We start from the raw sequence: 26125 nt of genomic DNA on the forward strand, positions 1-26125 counted from the left end.
GAATACATGTGATAATCTCACCAATTAATTAAGTTATTATTAAAGTGGTAAAACCATGATACAGATGTGAGGCCACTTTGGGGCTTTCAACTTAGATGATTAACAAAGAATTAAACTTTATCAACAATACAATTATGAGTTGAGGGAGCTCATACAAAGTTGAAATATGTTTATTAATCCAAATTTTGTTTAGTATATTGCAAAGAAAAATTAGCCAAATATATGTATATAACAACTAAGTATCAATCCATAATGAAAAAGCATCATAATTAGGTCTCATTCCTCGTTCTAGATTTCACCGTTCAAATTGCTTTTTCAAAATGTACCACTGTGATACCTTAGCATATTCCTTTTTTTTTCTTTTGTCCCTTTTTCTTGAAGGGGAAAAAACCCTTTCATCCTCATTTTTTTTTTTTTTTTTTTTGGCCTTTTGTCTCCTTAACTTCTTTTTATGGTAAATTAAAAAAACATCATTTTTGTATGCATTTTTTTTCCTTTCCCTGCACTTCCCAGGCACCAAACATTTCTAATTTTCAAGTGTCTACACAGAGACAGTGAGAACCAACACATCCCCGTCAAACATACAAACTATTTTTCTCAATCCAGTTTAAAAAATCCACCATAAAAACAAATCAACTAATGATCTTCGCCGGGAAGTGCATTTAACAAAATTTCATATGGGTCGAATGCCATTCAACTGAGAGTTCATAATATTAGGAAATAAACTAGATGTAATGACATCAGTATCACACGACTCACATTCCTCAGGATTTTGTCTTTTAAGTTAGAAATGCAACTCACATTCCTAAGTAGAATGATTACTTGAACTACTCAGTTTCAAGCACTGGAGAGAGGAAGCTCTAACACAGAATGCCCTCTAACACAGGACCTTGTCCTCATCAGTGAAGCCCTCATTTACTGAAATAGTGAAGTAATGTACTTATTAAATAATAAATCAACCAATTGGAGAAGGGCAAACAATCAAAGACACACCTGTTCACCGTTTTCGTTCAGCCCTCCATTTGTACACTGGTTTTGAGGTTGGACAGACTATTTCATCTTCCCGAAGCTTGCGTTTTCGACCCCTTTTCTGATAAATAAAATATTCGTTTTCAGAATTTTTTATGCATAACCCACAGCATTTAGGAAAACAGTGGAGTTTCGGGAGTTTTCAAAATGTAAACACCTGCAGCTCCTTTTGTAAGGCCATATCCATGTATAGTTTCTCCAAGTCATTTACCCGAGTCTTCCTTGTCTCTAGCTCTCTGTAGGAAGCAGAAGTTTTCCTGCACATGGAAGATATATGACCTAAGCAAACGGTGCCAGGCTGAACCTAGAACTTTGTTAATAGTCAATTATTGACTTTATAAGATGATGAAGACTATAAATCAGCATCCAATCAGCATTGAAAGATTGATGTTTTTTTTTCACCTTTTAATATGATTAGGAACATCATCCAGACAAGGCAAATTTCCGCCTCTTGAAGACTGTGCCTGTATTTCTCTGGCCTCTTCCCTGGAAAAAGGTGAAAGGAAATGATTTTAAACAGCATCCAATACATGTCATAATAAGGGGAAAAATTGCAAACTACATAACACAACATAATGTTCATTTTTAAAGAAAAGCTCATAATGACAAGTGGTTGGATACACTAAAAGACAATTTTCCAGATTCTTAAGAATTAATCAGATGAGTGATCTTTCAACAAAATCACACCATCACTATTTACAAATGATGCGAAGAAGAGGCCAAATAAACATGAGATTTCTGCAACTATGTAGTCCTGGAAACGCAGCCTCTTGAAATTTTCTGAAGGCAGCAACAAATAATTGGTGGATAATACAAACAATTGATCCTTACTTGGTCCATGCAGTTAAAAAAATTTCGATATGGTTACTCATCCTTTAAGGCATGGATTTATTCTTCTAGTGATGCAATCAATTCAAGAAATAAACAAGTTTTCTTGACTAGTTAAGACAAGCTGACAATTCAGATGGTCTATAACATGTTTATGCTTCATTTGAATGCTGCAAAATGCAGAGGCAAAGGAAACTTGGGAATCCTGAAACAGTCATTCTGACCCCGAACTGCTGTTTGATTTCAAATTCTCGACTTGAAAGGTACAAGTACAAGTTGAAACTATGTTAGTAACATCTGCAGAAAATATGATGGGCTTAAAATAAAATTTCAGGAAGAACAAACCTGTCTTCTGCATAGTAAACATGTCTGTTTGTTGGCTGATTATCAAGAGAGTGCAGCATAGCAGTTAGCTTCTCAATTTTCTGCAGCAAAAGTTGGGGATTCATAACAACAGCGGCCAAAACAAAAATGACAGAAGAGTAGTGAGCCTTTTAATAAGGCCTAAAACTATTGCATAATGCCTATTAACCTTTTTTTCACTTTGCACTTTCTGAAGGACATATCCCATGTCTTGGGTCTTCATTAGCATGAGTTCGTCTGGGCTGTATTTATTTGCTTGACTCCTATAGTAAATGCTAACAAGTCAATTTTATGTAGTCAGGCAAGAAGAAAAATCTACAGAAACAAGAGGTGTGATTAATATGTTTACTCTGGTCTATGGATTCCATCAACAGTTCTTGTTTTAATCATCTTAAAATAAAATTCATCCGGGTTCCTGAATGCTGCCTTCTCTTTGAGTTTCTATTAAAAAAGAAAAAAAAATGTGAATAAAACAGCATATATTAGCATCAATTACATTTCAGAGTTCAATAACCACTAACAACAAAGAACCAAAACACAAAAGGCTAAGATACGATGAACATCAAGAGATGGGTAAAGGTAGATCCCAAAGAATTACCTGCAGCGCCTCCTCTTTTTTGTGGAATGCTTGTGCGCGCACAACATAGTCCTTGTGTTTCTCAAGGAGCCCAAACTTTTTCCTCAAATGCCTGCAATGATATACATAATAAAATATCATCATAAATGAAGCACTAAACATTATAGTGAAAGGAATAGCAAGACATGTGGCACTCACGGCTGAGCTCTTTCCTTGTAAGCCCGTCTACTGATGGCATTCCTGAAGGATGACATACTCGAAAAATGCCAAAGCAATCACTGGTGAAGATAGTTATCAATTAAAAGAAGTTTCTAGATTTCTGCAAAAGCAAACACCAAGAGATTCAAGTTAAGCCTTTGGAGAGGCATAAACCACATAACCAAAAGCACAAACAAATAGAAAAGAATTTAAAGCGCAAATACACCACGAAGAATACAAGATACAAGTTCTGTGCCAAAGCTCAATGCAAGTTGAGGTTGGTTGACGTTTTTGGACCCAACACCAATTTGATTCATCAAAAAACTATCTAAACCTACCCATGATAACTAATTAACCAAATATCCATACAAAAACTCCAATACTTAATGGAAACAGAGTAAATTTACCAAAAAAATTTATCTGATATGTAATGAAGGAAGCAAGAATTGCATATAGAGAAGGAATTTATGTTGTATCATTTTCAATTCCAGAGGTAGTTTTTGGAAATTTTGTGGAATAATTATAGGTTGAATTATCTAATTTTTGAACTTTTATTTGGATTTTATTTTAAGCATTCTTTTAAAATTTTTATTTTCAGACACTTGGGTTGTTGTAATTTGAGACATGAAAAGAGCATTGTGATCATTATTTTTTATATTTCTCATTGCTGCTGCTGGATTTTTTACTTTCTTTGTAAAGTTTGCTCGATATCTAGGTCCAAGCCTTCAATGAGAACAAAAAAATCCTTAACCCGGTGAGGAAGTTGAAGTTCCCAGGCCAAAAGGAACTAGGAGAAATAGGGGAGCCACCATATAAAATGCACACAACATTGAATCTAGAGGTTATCCACCAAGTCCAAATTCAAGTTGCCCGCGATGCACTGATTAAAAATATTGCATGTTCTAGGTTATAAAGGGATCTACAATTAGAAGCTAATCCATACACCAAACCTTAACCCCAAAGAAATTCCATTCAAATCACTACCTGAACCAAGTATAAGGACAAAAGTTTTTAGTTAAAAAACAACAAGATAAAGATACAGCCTGTAAATGAAAGATACACCAGAGTTTCATAAAGTTGAGCAACCGCCAGTAGACCCAACCACCCAACTATGTCCCACCAGCATATAGGAAAATTGATGTATTGCCAAAGCCAAGAAAAACTAAAACTGCACCACAAATCAAACCAAAATCTGACATAACCATCATTATAAATGCATTTTTCACTCCCAATAGACATAATTCTTCTGGGCACCATACGGGGAGTGGAGTACAAGGCAAGTTTGTAAACACAACATTCAAAAATGCTTGCTATGACTTTGCAATCAAAATATTCATACATCAATTTCAAGAAGAAAGTAAAACCATACTAGGGAAAAAAAATAATTGGTCTTTGATCATGTCTTCTAGTACGAAAGAAAAGGAAAAAAAATGGCAATTTTTCTTCTGCATTAATAACAAAACAAAAATAACAATAACACATCCTCCCTAGATTCAAAGTTGGGACAAATGAAATTTCAACAACAAAGTAACTGTGTCCCCACTTGCATCACAACATTAGTCAATTACCCACTCCAACAATCAATTCCAACCAATTGCATTGTGCAACTATCACAAGAAATCACAAAGAAAAAAAAAAGAACCAAATCCAAAACCCAACTATCTTCCCCCAAACCATCAAAAACCTAAATAAAAGCAACTCCCAAATCTCCAACATCAGCCCATAGTTTGGGTTCAAGTAGCAGTGGATCAAACAAAGATCCCCAGTTTTAATTTTTTCCAGCAACCAAAAGAAAAAATGCAAGGAAAAATTCTTAATCTTTCCCGGCAACCAAATCAGAGATGGAAATAAAAAACAACCCAAGCAAAACTCAACATACTCTAAACCAATTTAGAAAACCTAAGACTAAAACTGTGATTGACCTGACCTTGGATGATGAGAAAGATCATGGGCACATGAGAGATATGGAGAGAAAATATAAGAGATTTGCAGTTGAATAGGAAAAAAGGTTTAGGGCTTTTTATTAGTAGAGAAAGAAAGTGTTTGGGTACTGTTTTCTAGCTATCCTAAAGAGGATGGTTCACCCCCATCACAGGTTTGCCCCAAATTTAAATCATGATAAGGTAAAAGAATGTAATAGATATTTGGGTTAATTTCACTCCTTTCCCTTAAGGTTTGGGCTAAATACACCTAGTCACCATTAGTTTGAAATTTCATCAAATACCTCACTTACTTTGAATCAAAGGGAAGGTGACAAAAATTAAGAAATAATGGATATCCAAATCAGTGGCCTTCTTTGATTCTTGTGATTTAAGAACTGAAACCTACTTAAAAATTGAACCAATCATATCAGTAATTCAAGATGACACCTTTTGCAAAGTCCTTTCCTTCTCAAACTCCTTTCAAGAATTAGTAAATTTGTTCTAACACTTCCTCATCCAGGTGAGAAATTCTCCAGGGTTATTCAATAATTAAAAAGGGCTTTGGCATGATGAGAAAAATGGTACCCCAATAATAATTTTGCATTTTCCAAGTAGTACAGAATGAAATCCTAGAATTCAAAATTTTCAACAATAGCATTGACAGGTTAAAAACATTCAGACAAAAACCCTAGGCCTCTATTTGGTCTCCCAGAAAATAGAGCAAAAAAAGAAAACAACATCTTCATTCCTATGTTATTTCTCATATTTTGCTTCAAAAAAGAAAAAAGGCCCTCAGCAGACTGAAATCAAAGTAAGGCGGCATTTTTCTGTATTCCCAAATCATTCAAATGGTGAAAATTTTAGTTACGTTTTTTATATTTTCACTCTATCCAAACTAAATATATTTTTATACAATATAACATTCCCAAATAGCAAAGACAGTTAATCTAACAGAGATATCAGTGCCATAAACCAAACTGGCAATAGTTCCACAGTTGTTCAAAGAAAAACCCTAGAATTCAGAACTTTCAGCAATAGCATTACTAATTTGTAAAGCACTCAAGGGTGAAATCCGACCCTTTGTTTGGGTCACCAAGAAAATGAAGGAAAAATAAAAGAAAACCACATTTTGATTACTATGTCATCTGTCCCACTCTTTTGCTGCCAAAAATCCAGAACAAACAAAAATTAAAATTAAAATTAAAAATTAAAAACCTCAGATCAAAAAGGCCAGAGATTCATATGAGTTTTAGGTAAAGTTCAATTCTCTGTATTCTCAATATCTAGATGGTGGAAAATTTACGATTCAAATTTTTCTTTCCTTCTCTCACTATTTTCTCAGCATCCAAGCGATTATATCTAATCTAGAAGTCGATTGATTGAATTGAGATTTGAGAATAGAGATTGGAACAACACCTTGGATATCAGAGATCGACCGAAATGAAGCGTTTTGGAGAAGGAATGACTGAATGCTGCTGCAAGCAAGCCCTAAAGCGGTGTACAACGTGATTCATTTCAGTTTGGTGACAGTGGGTGGAGTCCGGGCCGGCCCAATTTTTAACTATTGGGCTGTTCGGATAGTTTATTTCCAATGAAAACCAATTCACTTCTAATCGGGTTTTAAGTCGGATTTGGGTTTTACAAATTTGATAAATAATTAATTTTTTGTAATTTATAAAGCTTATATTTGTTAATATATTAATTTTATAATTAATTAATTAAGAATATCTTAAAATAATTTAAATTGGTAATCTAATAAATTTATACTATTTTATTTATAGCACCAACATCTTCCTTTTAGTTTCTTTATAAATATATAAATTAGCACTAAAAGGATTAATTATAGCACTAATAGTTTCTTTATAAATATATTTTCGATTGATTGAATTGAGAGTTGAGAATAGAGATCGGAACAACACCTTGGATGTCGGAGATCGACTGAAATGAAGCGTTTTGGAGAAGGAATGACTGAATGCTGCTGCAAGCAAGCCCTAGAGCGGTGTACAATGTGATTTATTTCAGTCTGGTGACAGTGCGTAGAGTCTGGGCCGGCCCAATTTTTAACTATTGGGCTGTTCGGATAGTTTATTTCCAATGAAAACCAATTCACTTCTAATCGGGTTTTAAGTCGGATTTGGGTTTTACAAATTTGATAAATAATTAATTTTTCGTAATTTATAAAGCTTATATTTGTTAATATATTAATTCTATAATTAATGAATTAAGAATATCTTAAAATAATTTAAATTGATAATCTAATAAATTTACACTATTTTATTTATAGCACCAATATCTTTATAGCACTAATAGTTTCTTTATAAATATATTTTCGATTGATTGAATTGACATTTGAGAATAGAGATCGGAATAACACCTTGGATGTTTCTACAAATATGGATAATTAGAAAAACAAGGTGAAAATTAGGAAGAAACCTGTTGTGGGTTAATGACTGGGTATATGTGTGTGATTGGAGAGAGGGGAAAGTGGAAGGGGGCAGGCTCTGCTTTGTTGACAGTGCCACATAACCAAAAATTGGGCATTAAGGCCAAACCCTATTGAGTTTTGAGACAGCTAGGATTCAATAACAAGCTCCAAAATTTTCAAACTCCAGGCTTCAAATAAATAAAATACAAATTTCAAAATAACATAAATGTGGCAGTGAAAAAGATTTCCCAATCATGTGAAAATGAGAATGTATTTTCCATGTATACCCTAAAGAACCTGTTTATTTAGGAAACAAGAAGCAATCAAACACTTGAAAATTCTCATCACATATTCCATGCTCTTTCCACCCGGAACATAAGTTCTAATTCTCTGACCATTTGCAACAAAGAGAAAATAAAATTCGGGTCTCCAGGAACACGGGCAAGATTATTTCCTATAGGTAGGTCTCCACAAGGTCTAAGAACTCTCATGGGCATCCTAACAAACAGTTTGAGCGCAAATGCTCTACCCAACAAACTATAATATGAAATCAATAAGATTAAACCCAAAATTTTCTTATATTTTCCTTTAGGTTTCAACAATCAAACAAACCATAAAATCCTAATAACCTAACAAACCACAAAAATCACAACAGTCAAACAAACCACAAAAATCACAACAGTCAAACAAACCACAAAATCTTAATAACAATGACACAACAACCATATCAAAAGGACTCTAAATAACAAGATATCACCAAACAAAGTTTTACTTCCTTGAAAAAGAAACGGACCTGCAACACGTGAACTCAAAAACCCTAAACAGAGCACTTGCATATGTGAACCAGAATAGAGAATGAGAGTTTTAGAGAGAGAAGTACTGGGAAATGAGACTCGAATGCTCTATTGAAATCCTAAAACCCAAAACCCTAACTAACATTTCAAGACAATCAGACATTAAAAAAAAAAAAAAAAAGAGGAAAAGAAAAACAAGAAAAAAACAGAGGGTTACGTTCGATCAAATCAACGATGTCGAATGAAAGTGGAGCGTATTTCCAACTGTGTAGTCTGGGATGGAGAGCGATGGAGGAGGAGAACGAAGGAGAGAGGCATGAGTGAAAGGGAAAAGGAGGTATCGGGAATGACTCGGGGGCTTTTTTGGAATATTTCAAAATTTTTGAAGTGTTTTTCTTAAAAACACCTATCAAGTAATTCCCTAAAAATCATTTTTAATAACTTATTGTGAAACGGAGTATTAAACTCCTTCTTCAAAATTATTTATTTTATTTCTAATTTTATATAAATAATAAATAATTAAAATATTAATATATTTAAATATATATAATTCATTAAAAGGATATTTGCCATGCCAACTCTGTTGCTAACAAACACATGGATTAGGAATATGTGTATGCAGTCACATTCATGTCTAGTAAAGTAGTAGACACCATCTTCCTTTTAACATGGAGATGGATGCGCATTTCCTTCTAATGCTACCCATCTCTCAAATATTGGTTAGTTTGAGATGAATCTTCCATTTGATACACACCTTTTATTATCCCCATTTGTAATATTATTTATGTAGTGGGATGCTTTTAATTAAAGTACAAAATCTAAAATATAAAGACATCCAAGATTTGACAGTTTTTTTCACATTTATAATTATTTTTTTTAGATAAATATTTTATTAAAAATTATTCCATCCAAACAATTTCAACCATTTATACAAAAATAACCAAAAAAAAAAAAATTGTTTCTAAATATAAAATTTACTTTGAATAAAACTAAAATATTTTTTGATATCAATTCGATATCAAAATTTAAATCTAAGTCATCTAAGTATATGGTGATACATGAATGGTTGAATAAGAGCATTAACCCTATAATTTCGTGGGATATAACGAGGATGTTATGTCTGTATGAAAGGGTATTTGTGATATCCCACGTCGAATAGGAGGAAAAGTTTCTGATGCTATATAAATATGAACTCCTCTTAACGTTATATACGCGTTTTAAAGTCTTGAAAGCCCGTCTTTGGGTCCAAAGCATGAACTTCTCAACTTATTTTAACAATGAAACATAAAGTATGCTATATGAAATCAAGATATACATCTCCTTAATATCTCAACTTTTTAGTAAGATATAAAAAAAATAATTATCAGTAGGGCTTTTCTAAAAGAGTTATTCACTGAACCACTGAGTTTTCATTAAAAGTTTAAAAAGTGCTTTGATCTAAGTCGGCAAAAGGGGTTTGAAATTCTTGATTAAGTTTGCAATTACTTGGGAATTTTAAACACCCATTACAGAAAGCACTCCTATGAACATGATTGTACGAGAAAAATCTTAGCCCCTGTTTCAAATGAAACAAGTGACTAAGACACAGAAAAAAGAGAAGTGGAGATGATTTAGAATTAAAGTCAAAAAAGCACTCATCTTAAAGATCACTTCAAATTGGAATCAGAATGACTAAATGAATTTAGTCAGCAACCTCTTTTTCACATAAAGTTTTGGTTGCTCCATGTGACACCTGAACTCTCTCTCTTTCTCTCACTTTTGCTTTCAATGTTTTCACACACTCCTTTTTGTGGTACGGTCCCCCTTTTGGCATCTTCTTTGGACCAACAGTCACAAGCACACGTTAGGGTTCCTTTCTTTCTTTCTTTCTTTCTTTCTTTATAATTTTATTTTTTTTTTTTGATTGGGCATGGCTTTATGTGAGTTCACACGAGGCCATCTCCATTACAACTTAGACATCACATTGGACTGACCCTATGTTGCAATGGAAGGTCATATGCTATGTACTCCAATTATTGATTGCTTACAACTTTGTGACAAATAAAAAATACTTTTGTATGATATTATTAGTTTAATAAGTTAGTAGAGTTCAACAGAAAGATTATCAATTCCAACTTCATTACTTATTTATTTTCTTTATTAATTAAACTCGTATGCAAATATGAAAATTGACTATTTAAGAATTTTCAAAGTTTATATCTATGAAGGTGAAGAGTATATACCTTCTTGCTTATTTATTTCTTTATTTTATTGAGTCAAAATACAAGTAGAAGCAGAGAGAAAACCACCATAGATATAATTATGATAAAAAACGTCTGTATTCTAATTATATTTAAAAAATTTATTCAAAAAGTCTAAAAATTTAATAATATTTTATTTTATATAATTTATTAAAACAATTTACAAATAATAGTAGGATAGGAACCCCAACTACTCGTAAACACAAATTTAATCTTAATAATTTATTCTTTTAAGACTTTTCAAGGGAAGAAAAAATCTCATTCATAACAAAAAGAAAATGACAAATTTGCAAGGTCACAAATTTTTATGAGTTATAAAAAATCTCTAGGTGTCGATACCACCAAGTGGAAATTGATATGGAATCTTATTCAATGTGGTAGCTTACTCCCCCATAAAAATTTTAAGTATAAAATTTTTAAAATGTCCTTTTCAAGGATCTATCTTGTTATGTTAAAATAATATTTGACAATTTTTTTTAATATTCTAGAAGAGTATGTCAAACTTTGCTGATATACATCAACTTATTTTAAATTATAATTTCAGGGATAAAATTGTCTCAATAAAAAATATATATATTTTTCCTTTTTTTAACAACCGTGGAATTGGAAACATGTGTGATTTGACATTCACGTAAAATGGCATTTAAGGTATATGTGGATGGGAATTTAGATTGGGTCCATGAATTTAGGAAGGAATAAGGGTGAAGATGGAATTTCAAATATGCATGGTTGGTAAAATTATCCTTATTTTTAATAAAAATATTTCTAAAGAAAAATTCAATCATTTAATGATTATTATAATTTTTATTTGTGCCTAGTAGAGCTTCTATACTGATCCTAACCCGATAAGGTTGGGATATTTTAATGAGTTTGTAAGTTTATTAAGTAATTTGAAACTTTTTTTTTGATTGATTTTATTATTGTCTTGTTTTCTAAAATGAAATTGTTTTTTCTCAATGTCTATGTTTTAATCTCTTTAATGATTGTCATTGGAGTGTTGAAATACTATCACACAAGGTACAAGAGAAATTGAACTTTGCTTTCCAAAATATCTATAAAAGATACCGTTCCTTAATGGAACTCGATTTCAACACTTTTTTTTTTTTTTTTTAGGTTTTGAATTAAATATATTCATGTTTGGATCAAAGCTATGCCATGTATGACCTATGTAACAAATAGGTTTTTTTGGATTAATTTGCGTGTGAATTTGATTCTAGTTAACTTATTTAATAATTATATTGGTTATAACTATAATCGATTTAATCCATATTTGATTCATTTAAATTTTGGCTTTGAATTAATAGATCAATTGAGTCATAAACATTAGATGGAAAGATTAATCATATTGATTCAAATAAGACTAAATCTGACTTAATTATTAAATAAAGCATGATAATCGTATTGATTTGTATTACTTATTTAATAATTAATTAGTGTGTTAACCTTATTTTTATGGGATTGATATATTTATTTTGAGTATTTGAACTTTGAGATGATAGAAATACAATCTATCAACACAAAGTATCACTAACTGTAATAAACAAAGTTTTATGTGACAATGAACATAAAACCATGATTCCATGACCCGCCGACGTTGGAGAATAAAATTAAAGAAATAATTGGTTGGAAGAATAAAGAGTAGGATGAGGAAGGAAGAGGCATCACGTACACATACGGTGAGATGGTCCAATGGACTTGGAGACCAAAAGAATACCGCAGCATCCAGATGGAAGGCAAATGAGAAAAGTGTGGTTTGTTTGGACGTAACATGGTATTTATGGGAATCGAATCCCATTTTATTATTCCAAGAGGTGGTGGTCCGATTGATGGAGGTGGACACATTATGTTACAGAATAACTTTGAGACTTTTTAGGACGGTGTCGCTCTTCTCTGTGTGCTGTTGATTCATCATAACATCCTCCCAACTCCTTCCACAACCATCAGCACCCACTTCTCCATATTCTTCCATATCTCAACTCATTCTCAATGGCCACGTGGCTAAATCCATGAATTTGACGTTTTTTTTTTATTTTCTGCCTTAACCTTTAAAAACTCGTTTTCGTAATTGAGGATGTTCTCCAACAGAATGTGGGTTTTGGCCCCACCAGCCAGCCTCCCATGGTCACATATTTCATAAATAGCTCCGGCCGCCCCACCACCTCATGTCTTCCACCCGTATGCTTCCAAAACCCTCTTCAAATATCTTTCAAAACAAAATTTTGTTTCAAACTCGATTATGAAAAATGATTTTTTTAATTTATGTTTTAAACAAATATTTAACATATTATGGGGGTCGGTTATTTGTAAGAATCGATTTTACTTCCTCTTCTAGTAGGGGTGATAATTTGTATTACTGGATTAGGTTTTTGTCAGGTTAAAACTCAAATATTCTAGTCAATTCAAATTCAACGGATATAACAATGGTATAAAAATATAAATTTAAATATTATCTAATAATTCAACCATTAACATATCATATAAATTTTAATCCATTCAACAATAAGAACTACTTATTTAATAATTAGATTGAGTTAAGTCTTATATAAGTTTGTGTTATTAATATTTCAATTAAACATATTTATAATTCAATTGACTTATTTATTTAAAAATAAATTAAATGATTTAAAGTTATAATTAGATTAATTAATATTACCATTATAATTATCTATTTATTAAATGAATTATACAAATCAATACAAATTTGACCCAAACTAATTATATTCAACACAAACCCATGAAAATATTTTAAATTCAAGCCATGTTCACAAATATTATCACATTTTATCATCTCTATCTTTTAGTATAGGTGTAAAAGTTATCAATCAAAGTCATTTAGAAAGAGCCAATAAAGAATTCTATTCACTCTATTCATGTTTGATCCGATGGATTTTGTTTTCTTGCACAACACAATTTATTGTTTTTTTTTTTTTTTAAGTTTTCAATTGTTAGTTTAAAAAATCTAAGAAAATGATTGAAAATATCTTAAATTTATTCTTAAAATAACATTAAAAAAAAACCTTTTTGTTTTGAAATATAGAAAATTATTATTAAGACATTTTGAAAATAAATTCTAAGAAACTGGCTTTGTGATGGAGAATTTTAAAAATGGTTACTAAATTTTTAAATGTTAAATTTGTTAAATAAATTTTTAATTTAATTTAAAGATTAGAATGAGTATTTAAAGACTTTAAATGACGTGTACGCTTATGCAAAGACCTAAATGATATTTCCATCAATATTAATTTAATTTAAGGATTAGAATGACATGTAAGCTGCTTGAATCATAAATGGTATTTTAAATTTATTCCGATAATACTAAAAACATAAATAATATTTCAACTATATCTTTGGGTGATATAATTTATAAGAAAGAATTTGTAAGCAAATCATTCAATGTCATATAGATTGTTTGCAAAATGGTAAATTATAATCGGATTTCATCTCAATGTCATGATCCATGAGTTTATTCTTATTTTTGTTTTTATACAAATTTTAAATAGTACAAAGTGGATATGAGAATTTTTTATAGTTATTTTATCTGGTTTAATTTTTAAAAAATTTGATTATATTAAAATAAATATGTTTTATAAATAAAAATTATAATTTATTTTGTTGAAAAACTGGGTTCCAACTTAAAATTAAAATGCAAATCCAAAGAATTTGAATATGAATTTCAACTTTTATTCCATTTATTTGATATCACATAATTATAATTATAATCATATTAATACATCATGCCTAACATCCAACCCATGACTCCTCACAGCCCGTCCAATCTTGCTATTTTCAGAAACTCTAACTGAAAATTCAAAATTTTAGAAAATAAAAAACCAAAATTACCCAATGTTTGTTTAGCTAGAAAAAGAATGTCATCTCTACTCTAAATAACAAATATTATAGTAACGGGGGGCTGCTATTGTTCAATGTTCACTAGCTAAAAATTCCTCCAATTGAATTTTCTTTCTATTTCAAAATTTGAACCAAATCAAAAAAAGGAAAATATCTGATCTATGGGGGCGGAGAGGGGACAGGTGTCCTACCCACCACCGCAGAATGGCTGTGAGCCACAAGTTTTATCGTTGTTTTTTCGTCCCAGTCTTAAATATTGTAACTTACAAGTCAAGATACACAAGCGGATTAGTACTCGCTAATCCCAGCCCCTCCGTCCCATCATACGACACGCGCACGCGCTTTGTCCTCTCCTCACCTTCTTTTCTTCGTTTCTCGGTATAAATATTGCTTTGCGCCTGTGCAGTTTTACAGCCAAATTAAGAGGACTGGAATTTGGTGAGTGGAGATGACAAAGGTGTATCCCAATGCCACTGCAGCCATCTGCGGATCCGAGGGAGTGAATCTGTGCATCGGCGTCGGACGAGACGCGGCGGTCCTGACAGTGTGGAAGAAGTCTCTGTTGTTCAACTGCAATGGCTTCACGGTGTTCGACGGCAAGGGGAATTTGGTTTTTAGGGTGGACAATTATGTTGCGGGACATAAGGGCGAGATTGTCCTCATGGACGCCTCCGGCAAGCCTCTTCACACCATCCGCCGCAAGGTTTGGAAGTAGTGATTGATGCTTTTGCGGTTTTCTTTCATGGATTGATTCTCTGATTTTGATTTTGATTTTGATATCATTGCAGAGGCTGAGTTTGGGCGATAATTGGATGGTATACGACGGAGAAACCGCGGAGAATCCACGGTTTCAGGTGAGGAAGCATGCCAATCTGCTGAACTCGAAGTCGTTGGCACGAGTGAGTGGAGGTGGTGGCGCCGGCGGCAGCAGCAGCAGCAGCAGCAGCAGCAGCCCGAGGAAGGCGATCTACGAGATCGAAGGGTCGTACTCGCAGCGGTGCTGCGCAGTGTACGACGAGACGCGGAGGTGCGTGGCGGAGATAAAGCGGAAAGAGGCGATGGCGGGAGTGGCCCTAGGTGTGGACGTGTTCCGCCTCGTTGTGCAACCGGAGATGGATACTCCGGTGGCCATGGCGCTTGTGATCTTGCTTGATCAAATGTTCGGATCTTCAAAACGCTTCTCCGTCTGATTCTTCATCCTCCATTGCTTCTTTCAGCACATACAAACATCGACCACCATTGAATGGGTCCAAAAGCGAATAACATATGGCGGATGATCTCCTTCTTCCCTTATCATATCAAACACCCTGCTTTTATAAAATTAAAAAAAACATTTTTATGTATTTTGTCTATAATCCAGACTGCAGTACTCAACTTCTCCGAAGAAGAAAATATGAAAAAGAATCATGTAAAGGACTCAACGGGACGCAGTGATGGATGTGAATCAGTGGCCTCAGCTCAGCTCATTCCAGCGAACCTTCCCCAACCTTTTTGTTAGTTTTTTTAGATGGGGTTGATTTTGAATGTTCGAGGCTTTGAGCTTGGTTTTTTCGTTTTATATAAAAGGCTGAGCTCCGAATATAGGGGTGTATATATATTTAAGATAGCTCGAGAAAAAGGGAAAAACCAAGAAACAAAAGGTTTGTAGCCTCCTCGTTTCTCAAATGAATCACACTGTGTCTCTGTATATGATTATTTTCTTGTTGAATGGAATTGGATTGGGCCCAACATTGTCTTAAACTTTTCCATACTTGTCTTGGACTCTTAAGAGGGTTGGGCGTGGCACAACAAATCTTTCATCTTGGATGGAATCACTGGCTGCCACCGTTGGAAAATGAGTACACATATTTCCATTTCATTCTTATGGTTTATATCAATTTCACTTGAACGGCTGTACACAAGAACATAATCAAGTACACATAACATGACCAAAATATGATAAAGGTATATTATATAAAAAAAGTAATCAAGTACAAAGAATGGGATTATTAGGATCTAAATAATTTGACCAAGTAGGATTCATTATGATATGATACCTCTTTGGTACCCTAAGTAACATATTCTCCAAATGTATAATATAATAATAAAAAAAAAATTATTAAGGTGTGAAGAATTTAACGAGTTATGAATAAGGTGATTGAGATATTTAAAAATAAATAAATAAGTAATGAAATTATGATATTGTAATATTTTTCAATCAAATTTAATGTTTGAAAGAAAGTTTCAGACCTAGAAAAAAAGAGAATTCAAATCAGTTGTCATTTCTTCTCATTAGTGTTCTCTTCCTCTAAATGGTGATTGAATAGACCCCCTTTCCCTAATATGTTCTCCTCTTAGATGGTGATTGAATAGACCACCTTCCCCTGTGAAAAGGAGATCCGACAACGTCCCTTTTATGTCCAAGTCAAACAAGTCCACTTACTAAATAATTGACACTAAATTGAAGTGAAGTGAAGTGAAGTATGGAGGGTTTTTCCCTCAAGAGGAATGAGCTTACCCTTTCCACGCACTTGGGGTTGCTTTTGTTGTGAGGTCATAAACAAAGCTTATGGCTCTGTTTTTTCAAAGGACACATAAGACGCCGTGTGCTACTCAAAACATTTGTCAACAGAGGTCGCCAACTTGGTGTCATCTTGTTATGTTAGACACTTAAGAGTAGAGGAGGTGAGCGCCCCTCCAAGGTTAAAGGTTAGGCAACATCTGGAAGTGGCATTTTTGTTTATCTATGCAAGGATGGGGACAATAATCTTCCCTTCATCATTGAACACGGATACATGATATGCCAATCTGCCAGCCAACCCATCCTATTTGAGCACTCTTAAATAGCCTTGGTTCTCCAATTGTCCCATGGATTTGACTATTTGAGTTGTCGGTTGTTTGTCGTCTACCCCATCACTCAAGTGACACTGAATGGAGGGGTTTTATTGTTTTAACTTTTAATGAATCACTTCGTATGTCTTAATGGAATTGGATTGGGCCCAACAATTACATACCCTTTCCCATTTTTGTCTTAATGGATTTGGGCTTGGCCCAACAAATCCTTCTTTTTGATGGAACCACTTCACAGCTTCCCATGGAAAATGAGTACACTCATTTTTGTTTGAATGAGAGTTTCAAGGTCTCTTTAGTTAATTTTGTTTAAAAAGCTTATGGTTTATTTATTTATTTATTTAAATAATGTATTAATATAAAAGTCAAACAAATATAGATTCTGTAAAGGCTCTATTTCAACATCTGCTAGTGTCAATTAAGCATACCTAAATCCTAGTTTACTTTTGCCCTGAAGATGCCATAGATGGTAAAGATGATCTTCTTTCTTTTATGGATGTACCCACGTCTCCCCAGCTTCTTCTATTCAATAAGACTTTGTTTGATTGTCGGGGAAAATATAAGAGAAAAAAAACATATAAAGAAAAATTATAAGAAAATAAAAAGTAAAAAAAATAAAAAATTGATTAAAAATCAATAAATTATTTTCCTTTTTATTACTTTAAATTTATTTTAACTTATCAATATAAAAATTAAATAATTTAAAAATACATAAATTTTTAATTTTCATAAAAGAATCAAACATAAAAAAAATCATTTTTTTATATATATATTTTATTTTTTAGAAACCAAACAAAATCTTAATATTTTGCGTTTGTATTTTTCTTTTTAGTCCTATCAAACATTAAAAAACTCAATAACAAAACATTTATTTTAAATTTTTGAACAATATTGTATAAAATACTCTTTATTCACTAATAAATTATTAACTGGCACAAAGCAATTCCATCCATCATAGCTTTCATTTACAACTAAATATCTAAACTATGCTTTGTTTGATAAAATTATTTTTTATTTAATATAATTATTAAATAATTTTAAAATATATAATTTTTTAATTAATTTTAATTATATTTCATATTTTGATATATTTTAATTAATTATATTTGAATTTATTTGTATTTTAAAAGTCGATCATTCCAGGATTTAAAATCTAGTGTCATGCATTAACTAAAATCTTAAAATTATATAAAATTCATATATGAGAATATTTTTTAAACATGTTTGGAAAGAAAGAAAAAAAGAAGGAAAGTGTGGAACAGTGGAAGTGCAGGTGAGGAAAGGAAAGTGAGGAAACGTTTCACGGGGTGTTTGGCGGCCACCGGATCACACCTCGGATATTCCCATGCCACATCGCGTCTACTCCACACCATGCTATTTCAACCCCACATTTTGCTCTTTCCACACATTTTAAAATATCGATATCTAAAATTACATAATTACCCTCCTTCACATTTCTGGACTTTGTATTTGATCTTCACATTTTCCATTTTTTTTAATCTTATTATTCTCTATTTTAACTTAAAACTAAAATATAAAATTACGTAATCACCCTTATGATGTAGGTACTTTGAAATTAAATAGGAAAAAGCATAAATTTAATAGAAAATTATAAAAATGAAATAAAAAAGGAGAAGAGGTGGGAGAGAGGGAGGGGGAAGAAGGTATGATTATAATTAGAGCCTCTTTATTACTTGTTCTTGAAGATATATATTTTTTTTAAATAGAAAATTTGTTTTTAAATTTAGGAAAAATATTTACTAACTATTTTTTTTTTAAATAATTTGTTCTAAAAATACATATATTTTCTAGAATTAATTTGAGATGTTTCCAATTATCATTATTTTTAGACTATTTTGAATAATAAAGTAATTTTAAACTTTTCTATTGCATTTATAGTAATTTTATAGAGAATAAGTTGATAAAATTATGTTTTGTATGAGGTTTCAAACAAATTTTAATTCTTTAATACAAATGAAAATTATTTTTGAAAATGTTTTTAAAAACTGTTTTAAAAGATATAAGTTATATTTGTTTGGATAAAAATTTATTTGAAAATTTGAAATGTTTTTAAATTATTTTTTATATTTTTAGATATTTTTTTAAAAATAACTTTTATTTTGAATTATTTTTTTATATTTGTATTATATTTTTTAAAACAACCCTATAAACAAGTAAAAATAATTAAATGTGTTGTTAAAAAAATTATTCAGTTCCTTTAATTTTTTTTTTTTAGAAATATTGTCATGAGAGACTTTTGGGGGAAGTCAAATGAGGGTAGTTATGTAATTTGACAAAAGTATTTCTAAATAACAAAAATATAAATTTAAAAAATCTAGAAACTTGTGTTTTTGACTGTTGTCGTGACGAAAGTAAGGGTAATAATGTAATTTAACATTCAAATTCCTCAATTAGAAAGAAAGAAAAAAAAAAAAGAGTTAGGTGAAGCCTCCAAGGTTGCCCACCGTTTAGTATTAACTATTTTCTTCAACTTTATTTTTAATATTTTATTAGAAATAGGGAAATAAGGAGGTTGCCCACCATTTAGTATTAACTATTTTCAATATTTTATTACAAATAGAGATTGGAGCCTGGAGGTTGGTGAAGCGAAAATATAAGGACTACCAAACACTTTTTCCAAACCCTTCTTCCTTTCAAGATTCTCGGTAGATTTTCATCACATTCTCCCCCAATCTCTCTTTGCTTCCTGTACTCTGACAAAATTCCCAGCACTCTTGCCCCTATTTTCTCACCAACCAAACAGGGTTTGCAACTGAGGTGAGTTTATCTGTTATTGTGTTTCATATGTATATGTATATGTGTATGTTGTATTTGTATTTGTATCTGTACTTGTATTTGTATTGATTCTATTGAAGTAGTTTGAAAACAGTGGAAAAGTGAGCTGCGGAAAACTATAAGCCTACCCCTTGTAGTCTTCCATCTCATTAAATTTTCTCAGCATCCAAACACAGGTGGAGGGTAAGTTCTCTTTTTCTTTTCTGCTTTGGTTTCCAATTCAGATCTATACTTTGTTATGTTTCTTTGGCGCGATTGGAGGTTTCTGATTTGAAAATTTCTTTATGTTTGTGCTGATTTGGATTCCATTTATATGGTGGATTAGTGGAGGGTGAGAGAATCGTGCGACAGGAATGGCAAACATAGATATAGAGGGGATCTTGAAGGAATTGCCCAATGATGGCCGTATTCCCAAGACGAAGATTGTGTGCACTCTGGGGCCTGCTTCTCGCTCTGTTCCCATGCTGGAGAAGCTTCTTAGGGCTGGGATGAATGTTGCCAGGTTCAATTTCTCGCATGGCACACATGACTATCATCAGGAGACATTGGACAATCTCAGGATTGCTATGCAGAACACTCAGATCCTCTGCGCTGTGATGCTTGATACCAAGGTCACTATTCTGCGCCTCTCAATTGTATTTGTTGTTAAACTCTAATTAAATATGCTGTCTTGCAGTTAAACTAATTTTTGAAAGAAGCTATATGAACTGTCCTCGATGGATGTTTGTGACTCAGGTTTATATGAATGGAACTGATGTGTTTTGCTTTCAATGTGTCGTGGAGTGATTTTTTTTTTGTTAGTGTCGATGGATTTAGCATTCAATGTTCATTTTGAAATCCAAATTGGATCTTAGTGATGTGGGTTGTAGATAGACTTGCTGTTGGAAGTGCCTTACTATATAAAATCTTAATGTTTTTAGGATTGGTTTTGTTTAATTTATTTGTTTGATTTTTTATTTTAATTTTTTGGATTTAACTTGAACTATTTTTCAGTTCCAAATCAATTAGGAAGATAGTGGTTTCGGATTTCTTTTGTTGTTGTTGTTTATATATGTATGTATTTATGTGTGTCTATATATATATCTCAAAAGATGAGAGTAAGATTTGGGGTTAGGGGATTATCTGTCCTACCTATCTGTGTATATTGCTGGGGACTCCTTATAATTCTGATGCGGTTTGCGATGAGGTTGTGAAAAGATATATAAAGGATTTGCTAAGTGGAAGAGGCAGTATCTATCTAAAGGAGGCAGATTTCCTGAGTGGAAAAGTTGCAGAAGGATATTTTGTGGGGTGGATTGATAGAGAAGCAAAAAAATTCATTTGCTTAGATGGGGTATGTTTTGCTCCTTGAAAAGAGAATCAAGTTTAGGAGTTAGAAGAGTAGAAAAATGGCTGTAGCATTATGTGATGGAGAGACTGACATGTATATATATGGAGTGGGATGGTTTGTGGAGAAGGTGTGTTGGTGAAGTATGAAGAAATGTCAGGTTTGGTGCTCAGGGAATGTGAAGGGGTTAGTATAAGTTGAAAAAATTGTAACATTTTTGACCATATACAAACTATTCATCAATGGAATACAATATAATAGAACATCAAAATAGCATACAATGTATACTTATATAAATACAACTTATTTTAGCATAAGATGTCTAATACAATCTGTTCAATAGCACATTATGTTGCTAAGGGATTTGAGACTATCGTTCTTATCTTCACTTGGGTGAATATTGTTAGACATTGCAGTAGGCTGTGAACAACTGTGAGACCATGAAGTGAAGAAGATAAATAAATAGTAGCAGTTCTTATCTATTATGAAAAAAAGAGATCACTAAATAGGAGTGATATGTTGAGATCTAGGGATGCCCAATGTTATTGAAGCTGCTGTTAGCATTTTTCTTGATTCGATGTGAGAGAAAAGAAGCTGATTGGGAGAAACTGAATGGCAGATCTGCTTGCTGCTATATGAAGTTGATTTCTCGTTGATATGTTTGATTTTGATTTTTTTTTTGGTCCTTAATTTTACTTGATATTTGAAGTCAACCTTGAAAAATAAAGAACATAAAGTTCTTGATACCTCAATGAGAAATCTCAAGATCTTGCTTATCTCAATTGAGAAATGTACCTTTGCAACTGTTAGCTTTAAGTCCTGCTTTCTGATTATGTATTAAAACAATGCTGACAAGCATTTTATTTCACTTTGTTGCTGCAGGGACCTGAGATTCGAACTGGTTTTCTAAAGGATGCAAAGCCTATCCAACTTAAGGAAGGTGAGGAAATCACCATTACTACTGATTACAACATCAAGGGGGATGAGAAGATGATCTCCATGAGCTACAAAAAACTGCCTGTGGACTTGAAGCCTGGAAACACCATCCTGTGTGCAGATGGCACCATCACTCTCACTGTCTTGTCTTGTGATCTGGGTGCTGGAACGGTAAGATGCCGTTGCGAGAACACTGCAACTCTAGGTGAGAGAAAGAATGTCAATCTTCCTGGTGTGGTGGTGGATCTTCCCACACTAACAGAGAAGGACAAGGAAGACATTCTGGGATGGGGTGTTCCCAACAATATTGACATGATTGCCCTTTCATTTGTACGCAAGGGCTCAGATCTTGTTAATGTCCGAAAGGTGCTCGGGTCTCATGCCAAGCGTATACAGTTAATGTCAAAGGTACATGAATCTTCCATTGTTCTGTTGTTTACAAAATAATTAGTGGAAATTTTTTCTCTAATGCATGTGCAAAAATGTTCCTTTTTCACATTACATTCATGAGAGTCGGGGGGAATTTATCATTTACATGAGCTATAAAAACAGTCAATTACCTAATGAAATTTATCTTTGCCTCTTGCCTCAAGGGAGGTCCTTCAATCCAATGATTAGGATCATTCTTTGAGTTGTTTATTTTGTTTTTTGAGTGTAAGTTTGGACGGTTAATCCATAAAACTTGCCTTTTCAATTCCCAAGAACGATTGCCATTTTAGGAAAAGTAGCAGCATGGCAAGGAAATTAAAAAAAAAAAAAGGCTTTCTTCTACTTCTGAAAGAAATAACTTTTGGCTTAAATGGCAGCTTATTTCATGGGTTGCTTGTAGATGAGTGTATGTGAGAATGAGCCCCATGCACACTCAGCTTATTTCATGGTTGGTTGTGCAATTTGCTTACATGTTTCTTTGATAAATATGTCATAGCCTCATGGCATCTTCCTTTCTGTGGCTGTAATTCCTGAAGGTGGAGAACCAGGAGGGTGTTATCAACTTTGATGAAATACTGCGTGAGACCGATTCATTTATGGTTGCCCGTGGTGATCTTGGAATGGAGATCCCAGTGGAGAAGATCTTCCTGGCACAAAAAATGATGATATACAAGTGCAATCTTGTAGGAAAGCCTGTGGTCACTGCTACTCAGATGCTTGAATCCATGATCAAGTCTCCCCGTCCAACCCGTGCTGAAGCAACGGATGTAGCTAATGCAGTTCTTGATGGGACTGACTGTGTGATGCTGAGTGGAGAGAGTGCAGCAGGAGCCTATCCAGAGATTGCTGTGAAGATCATGGCCCGAATCTGTATCGAGGCAGAATCCTCACTGGACTATGCAGCTATCTTCAAGGAGATGATTCGGTCAACCCCACTTCCAATGAGCCCATTGGAGAGCCTTGCATCATCAGCTGTTGGAACCGCCAACAAGGCCAAAGCAAAACTGATTGTCGTGATGACGCGTGGTGGGACCACAGCCAAGTTGGTGGCCAAGTACAGGCCAGCCGTGCCCATCCTCTCAGTGGTCGTCCCACTCTTAACAACAGATTCCTTCGACTGGACCTGCAGCGATGAGGCCCCAGCAAGGCATAGCCTGATATACAGGGGCTTAATCCCGATACTGGCAGAAGGGTCTGCAAAGGCGACAGACGCGGAATCCACGGAGGTGATCCTGGAAGCTGCCCTGAAGTCGGCAACAGGGAAGGGGCTCTGCAAGCCTGGAGATGCAGTTGTGGTACTTCACCGCATTGGGGTTGCCTCTGTTATCAAGATCTGCATAGTGAAATGACGAACAAACGCTAGGGAATACCACGAGTGGTGGCCTGATGGATTCGGAAGGGCATTGGGACCAAGTTGAAGCTATCTTGTTTTTGGTTTCTTAGTCATACGTACTCAGCTAGTTTTCATTGTGGTATTGAGCTATGTTGCAGGGTAATTTGAGGTTGTGTTTCATGCTCCATTGGTAATCCTTGGGCCAATGGAATGGAATATAGCTGTGTTAAGAGGATTATTTCAGGTTCTCCACTGGTAATCCTTGGCCTAATGTAGGGCTTTAGAGATAAAATAAGAACCAGTTACCCCTGTTACAACTCATTCACAAAACCAGAGTGTTGTGATGAAGTTATATTTACTTCCTGTTTTGAGTAAAATTTATCTGTTTTAGCATTAGCTTTGTTGATAGAGATCATATTTACTTTGATTATTATTGTACTTTTGAAACGGGAATGTTGGAACAAAAGGGGCGAACACTTTATGAAAATATATGAAATTTTAAATAATTTTAATCCCTTTTCATTTTCCTTCTTCCTATTTTTCATTTGCATTCTATTTTGTTTAACATAGTCTTATAATTATAATTATAAATAAAGAATGATGAAGTTACTTAGGTACGACTGTTTTCAAGAATAATTTTTTATTTTTTAGAACAAAAAATTTGAAAAATACGTTTAATAATCGAAATTGTTTTTTATTTTCTATTATCAGAAAATAAAAAATATGGTGTTTTTAGAGAATTTTTTTTAGTTGTTTTAAAGAATAATTACGTAAACATATATAATGATTAAAAATAAAAATATAAAAGTTATTTTTAAAACATATTTAAAAATATTAAAAATAAGTTAAAAATAATTTTAAGTTCATAGACAGACTTTTATTTTAAAAACTATTATAGGACAAAACCGTTCTTAAAAACTATTTTTTAAACACTATTTTAAAAAATACTTATCAAATATGACTTTATTTTTTCATTTCTATTTTCTACTGACTGAATTATTTTCTGGATTTGAGGTAAACATCCAGTAACAGTAAGTCAGAAAAAATTAGGTAAAATGCTATGTGGTCAACCTTGACTGCAGGTTATGTTTGCTGTGCTGAACTGCTAGCGGTTTACAATAGCCGTTCAACGGTTAGATGGTTTGGAGGCGCACACTGATTGCAGACTGGTTTGGTGCACCTAATCAAAAGCATCGGCGCCGTTTGGTTACAAGTAATGAGTGAGCAGAGTGGCGAACAAGAAAGGCATATCCGAGAATATTCCTCGTTAGTATTGGTGGTTTATTGGTATCCAAACATAGCACGCTTTTTATAAAAAAATCACGTGCACTGTCACGAGCCTCAGCATGCGCTTTTGACCTAACCTAATAGCAAATTAGCAAGGCGGTGAGAAGTGTGTATATTTTTAAATTAAAATAAAAAATACATACATCTCCCACTTTTGAGTATGGTATTCTGATGCCATGAATCATGCGGAGGTTGTTAAAGAGTTAAAATCTTAAGTCAACAGTGCTTAATAAAACAATTTTGAAAATATTATAAAAAACTTTGGTTGTATTTTATTTTTTGGTTGTATTTAATTATACCAACTGTTATCAATATATTATTATTAATTGAATAGAAAAAAATTAAAATATTTAATTTTTTTTATTCAATAAAAAATAAACACTATCTTAATATATCTTTTTATAAGATTTTGTAATATTTTTTTTACTTTTAAAAATAAAAAATAAATGCAAACATCACATAAGGTGACTTGGAGTTTTTAAAATTAAACGTTGAATAAAAGAAAAAAAAAACATAATTTTTTTTTGCTTAAATTTTTTTGACCAAAATTTAAGTTAAAAAAGGAATACTTGTGGTCATCATTGCCTTAATTAAACAGCAAAAAAAAAAAAAAAAAAAAATTATACATTTTGCTACGTAATTACAAAACATGTTTTTATTTTTTAAAAATAAAAAATAACAAAGTTATAATTATTAAACATATATAGTATAGTACATGTTTGATACACTTTCTATTTTAAAATAATAATGAATTTTATAAAAATACAAAAATTTGTAAAGCTTTCCATTAAAAAAAGTAATAATTTTAAGAATTGTTAAAAAAATTGAAATATAAAAGAATTTTGCTACCTTAATTTAATATTTTTTTTTTAAATATAAGGTAAATTAATATGTTTTAGGTTTACATAGAAATTTATAATTTCTAATTAAAAATAAAAACAGTAGTACTATCTGGAAAGAGGC

General features: G+C 32.6%; 3 protein-coding genes across 6 annotated transcripts; 2 read left to right on the top strand and 1 right to left on the bottom strand.

The window, feature by feature from the left end:
* Positions 1-630: 630 nt before the first annotated feature.
* LOC117920003 (probable U3 small nucleolar RNA-associated protein 11) lies at positions 631-8455 on the bottom strand. 2 transcript variants are annotated; one of them, XM_034837344.1, is made up of 10 exons: positions 8354-8455; positions 2996-3116; positions 2819-2909; positions 2570-2661; positions 2390-2483; positions 2203-2282; positions 1432-1515; positions 1187-1286; positions 994-1090; positions 631-918 (listed from the first exon to the last, which is right to left on the bottom strand). In XM_034837344.1, the coding sequence occupies exons 2-9, from the start codon at positions 3049-3051 to the stop codon at positions 998-1000; spliced, it is 690 nt and encodes a 229-aa protein (XP_034693235.1). In that variant the 5' UTR covers positions 3052-3116; positions 8354-8455; the 3' UTR covers positions 631-918; positions 994-997. The 2 variants fall into 2 exon arrangements, with proteins under 2 accessions (XP_034693235.1, XP_034693234.1); XM_034837343.1 differs by lacking the exon at positions 8354-8455 and adding an exon at positions 6334-6430.
* Positions 8456-14592: 6137 nt separating this feature from the next.
* Positions 14593-15953, top strand: LOC117919533 (protein LURP-one-related 8-like). The gene is made up of 2 exons (XM_034836686.1): positions 14593-14928; positions 15014-15953. Exons 1-2 carry the CDS (start codon positions 14674-14676, stop codon positions 15413-15415), a joined length of 657 nt encoding a protein of 218 aa, XP_034692577.1. The 5' UTR covers positions 14593-14673; the 3' UTR covers positions 15416-15953.
* Positions 15954-19671: 3718 nt separating this feature from the next.
* Positions 19672-24271, top strand: LOC117920354 (pyruvate kinase, cytosolic isozyme-like). Of its 3 annotated transcripts, none has more exons than XM_034837823.1 (5): positions 19672-19832; positions 19931-20033; positions 20182-20461; positions 22060-22521; positions 23079-24271. In XM_034837823.1, the coding sequence occupies exons 3-5, from the start codon at positions 20204-20206 to the stop codon at positions 23889-23891; spliced, it is 1533 nt and encodes a 510-aa protein (XP_034693714.1). In that variant the 5' UTR covers positions 19672-19832; positions 19931-20033; positions 20182-20203; the 3' UTR covers positions 23892-24271. The 3 variants fall into 3 exon arrangements, with proteins under 3 accessions (XP_034693714.1, XP_034693712.1, XP_034693713.1); XM_034837821.1 differs by having other exon boundaries at positions 19934-20033; XM_034837822.1 differs by having other exon boundaries at positions 19945-20033.
* The last annotated feature ends 1854 nt before the right edge of the window (positions 24272-26125 follow it).

The sequence above is a fragment of the Vitis riparia genome, chromosome 8, assembly GCF_004353265.1.
Source record: "Vitis riparia cultivar Riparia Gloire de Montpellier isolate 1030 chromosome 8, EGFV_Vit.rip_1.0, whole genome shotgun sequence".
Classification (NCBI taxonomy): Eukaryota; Viridiplantae; Streptophyta; class Magnoliopsida; order Vitales; family Vitaceae; genus Vitis; species Vitis riparia.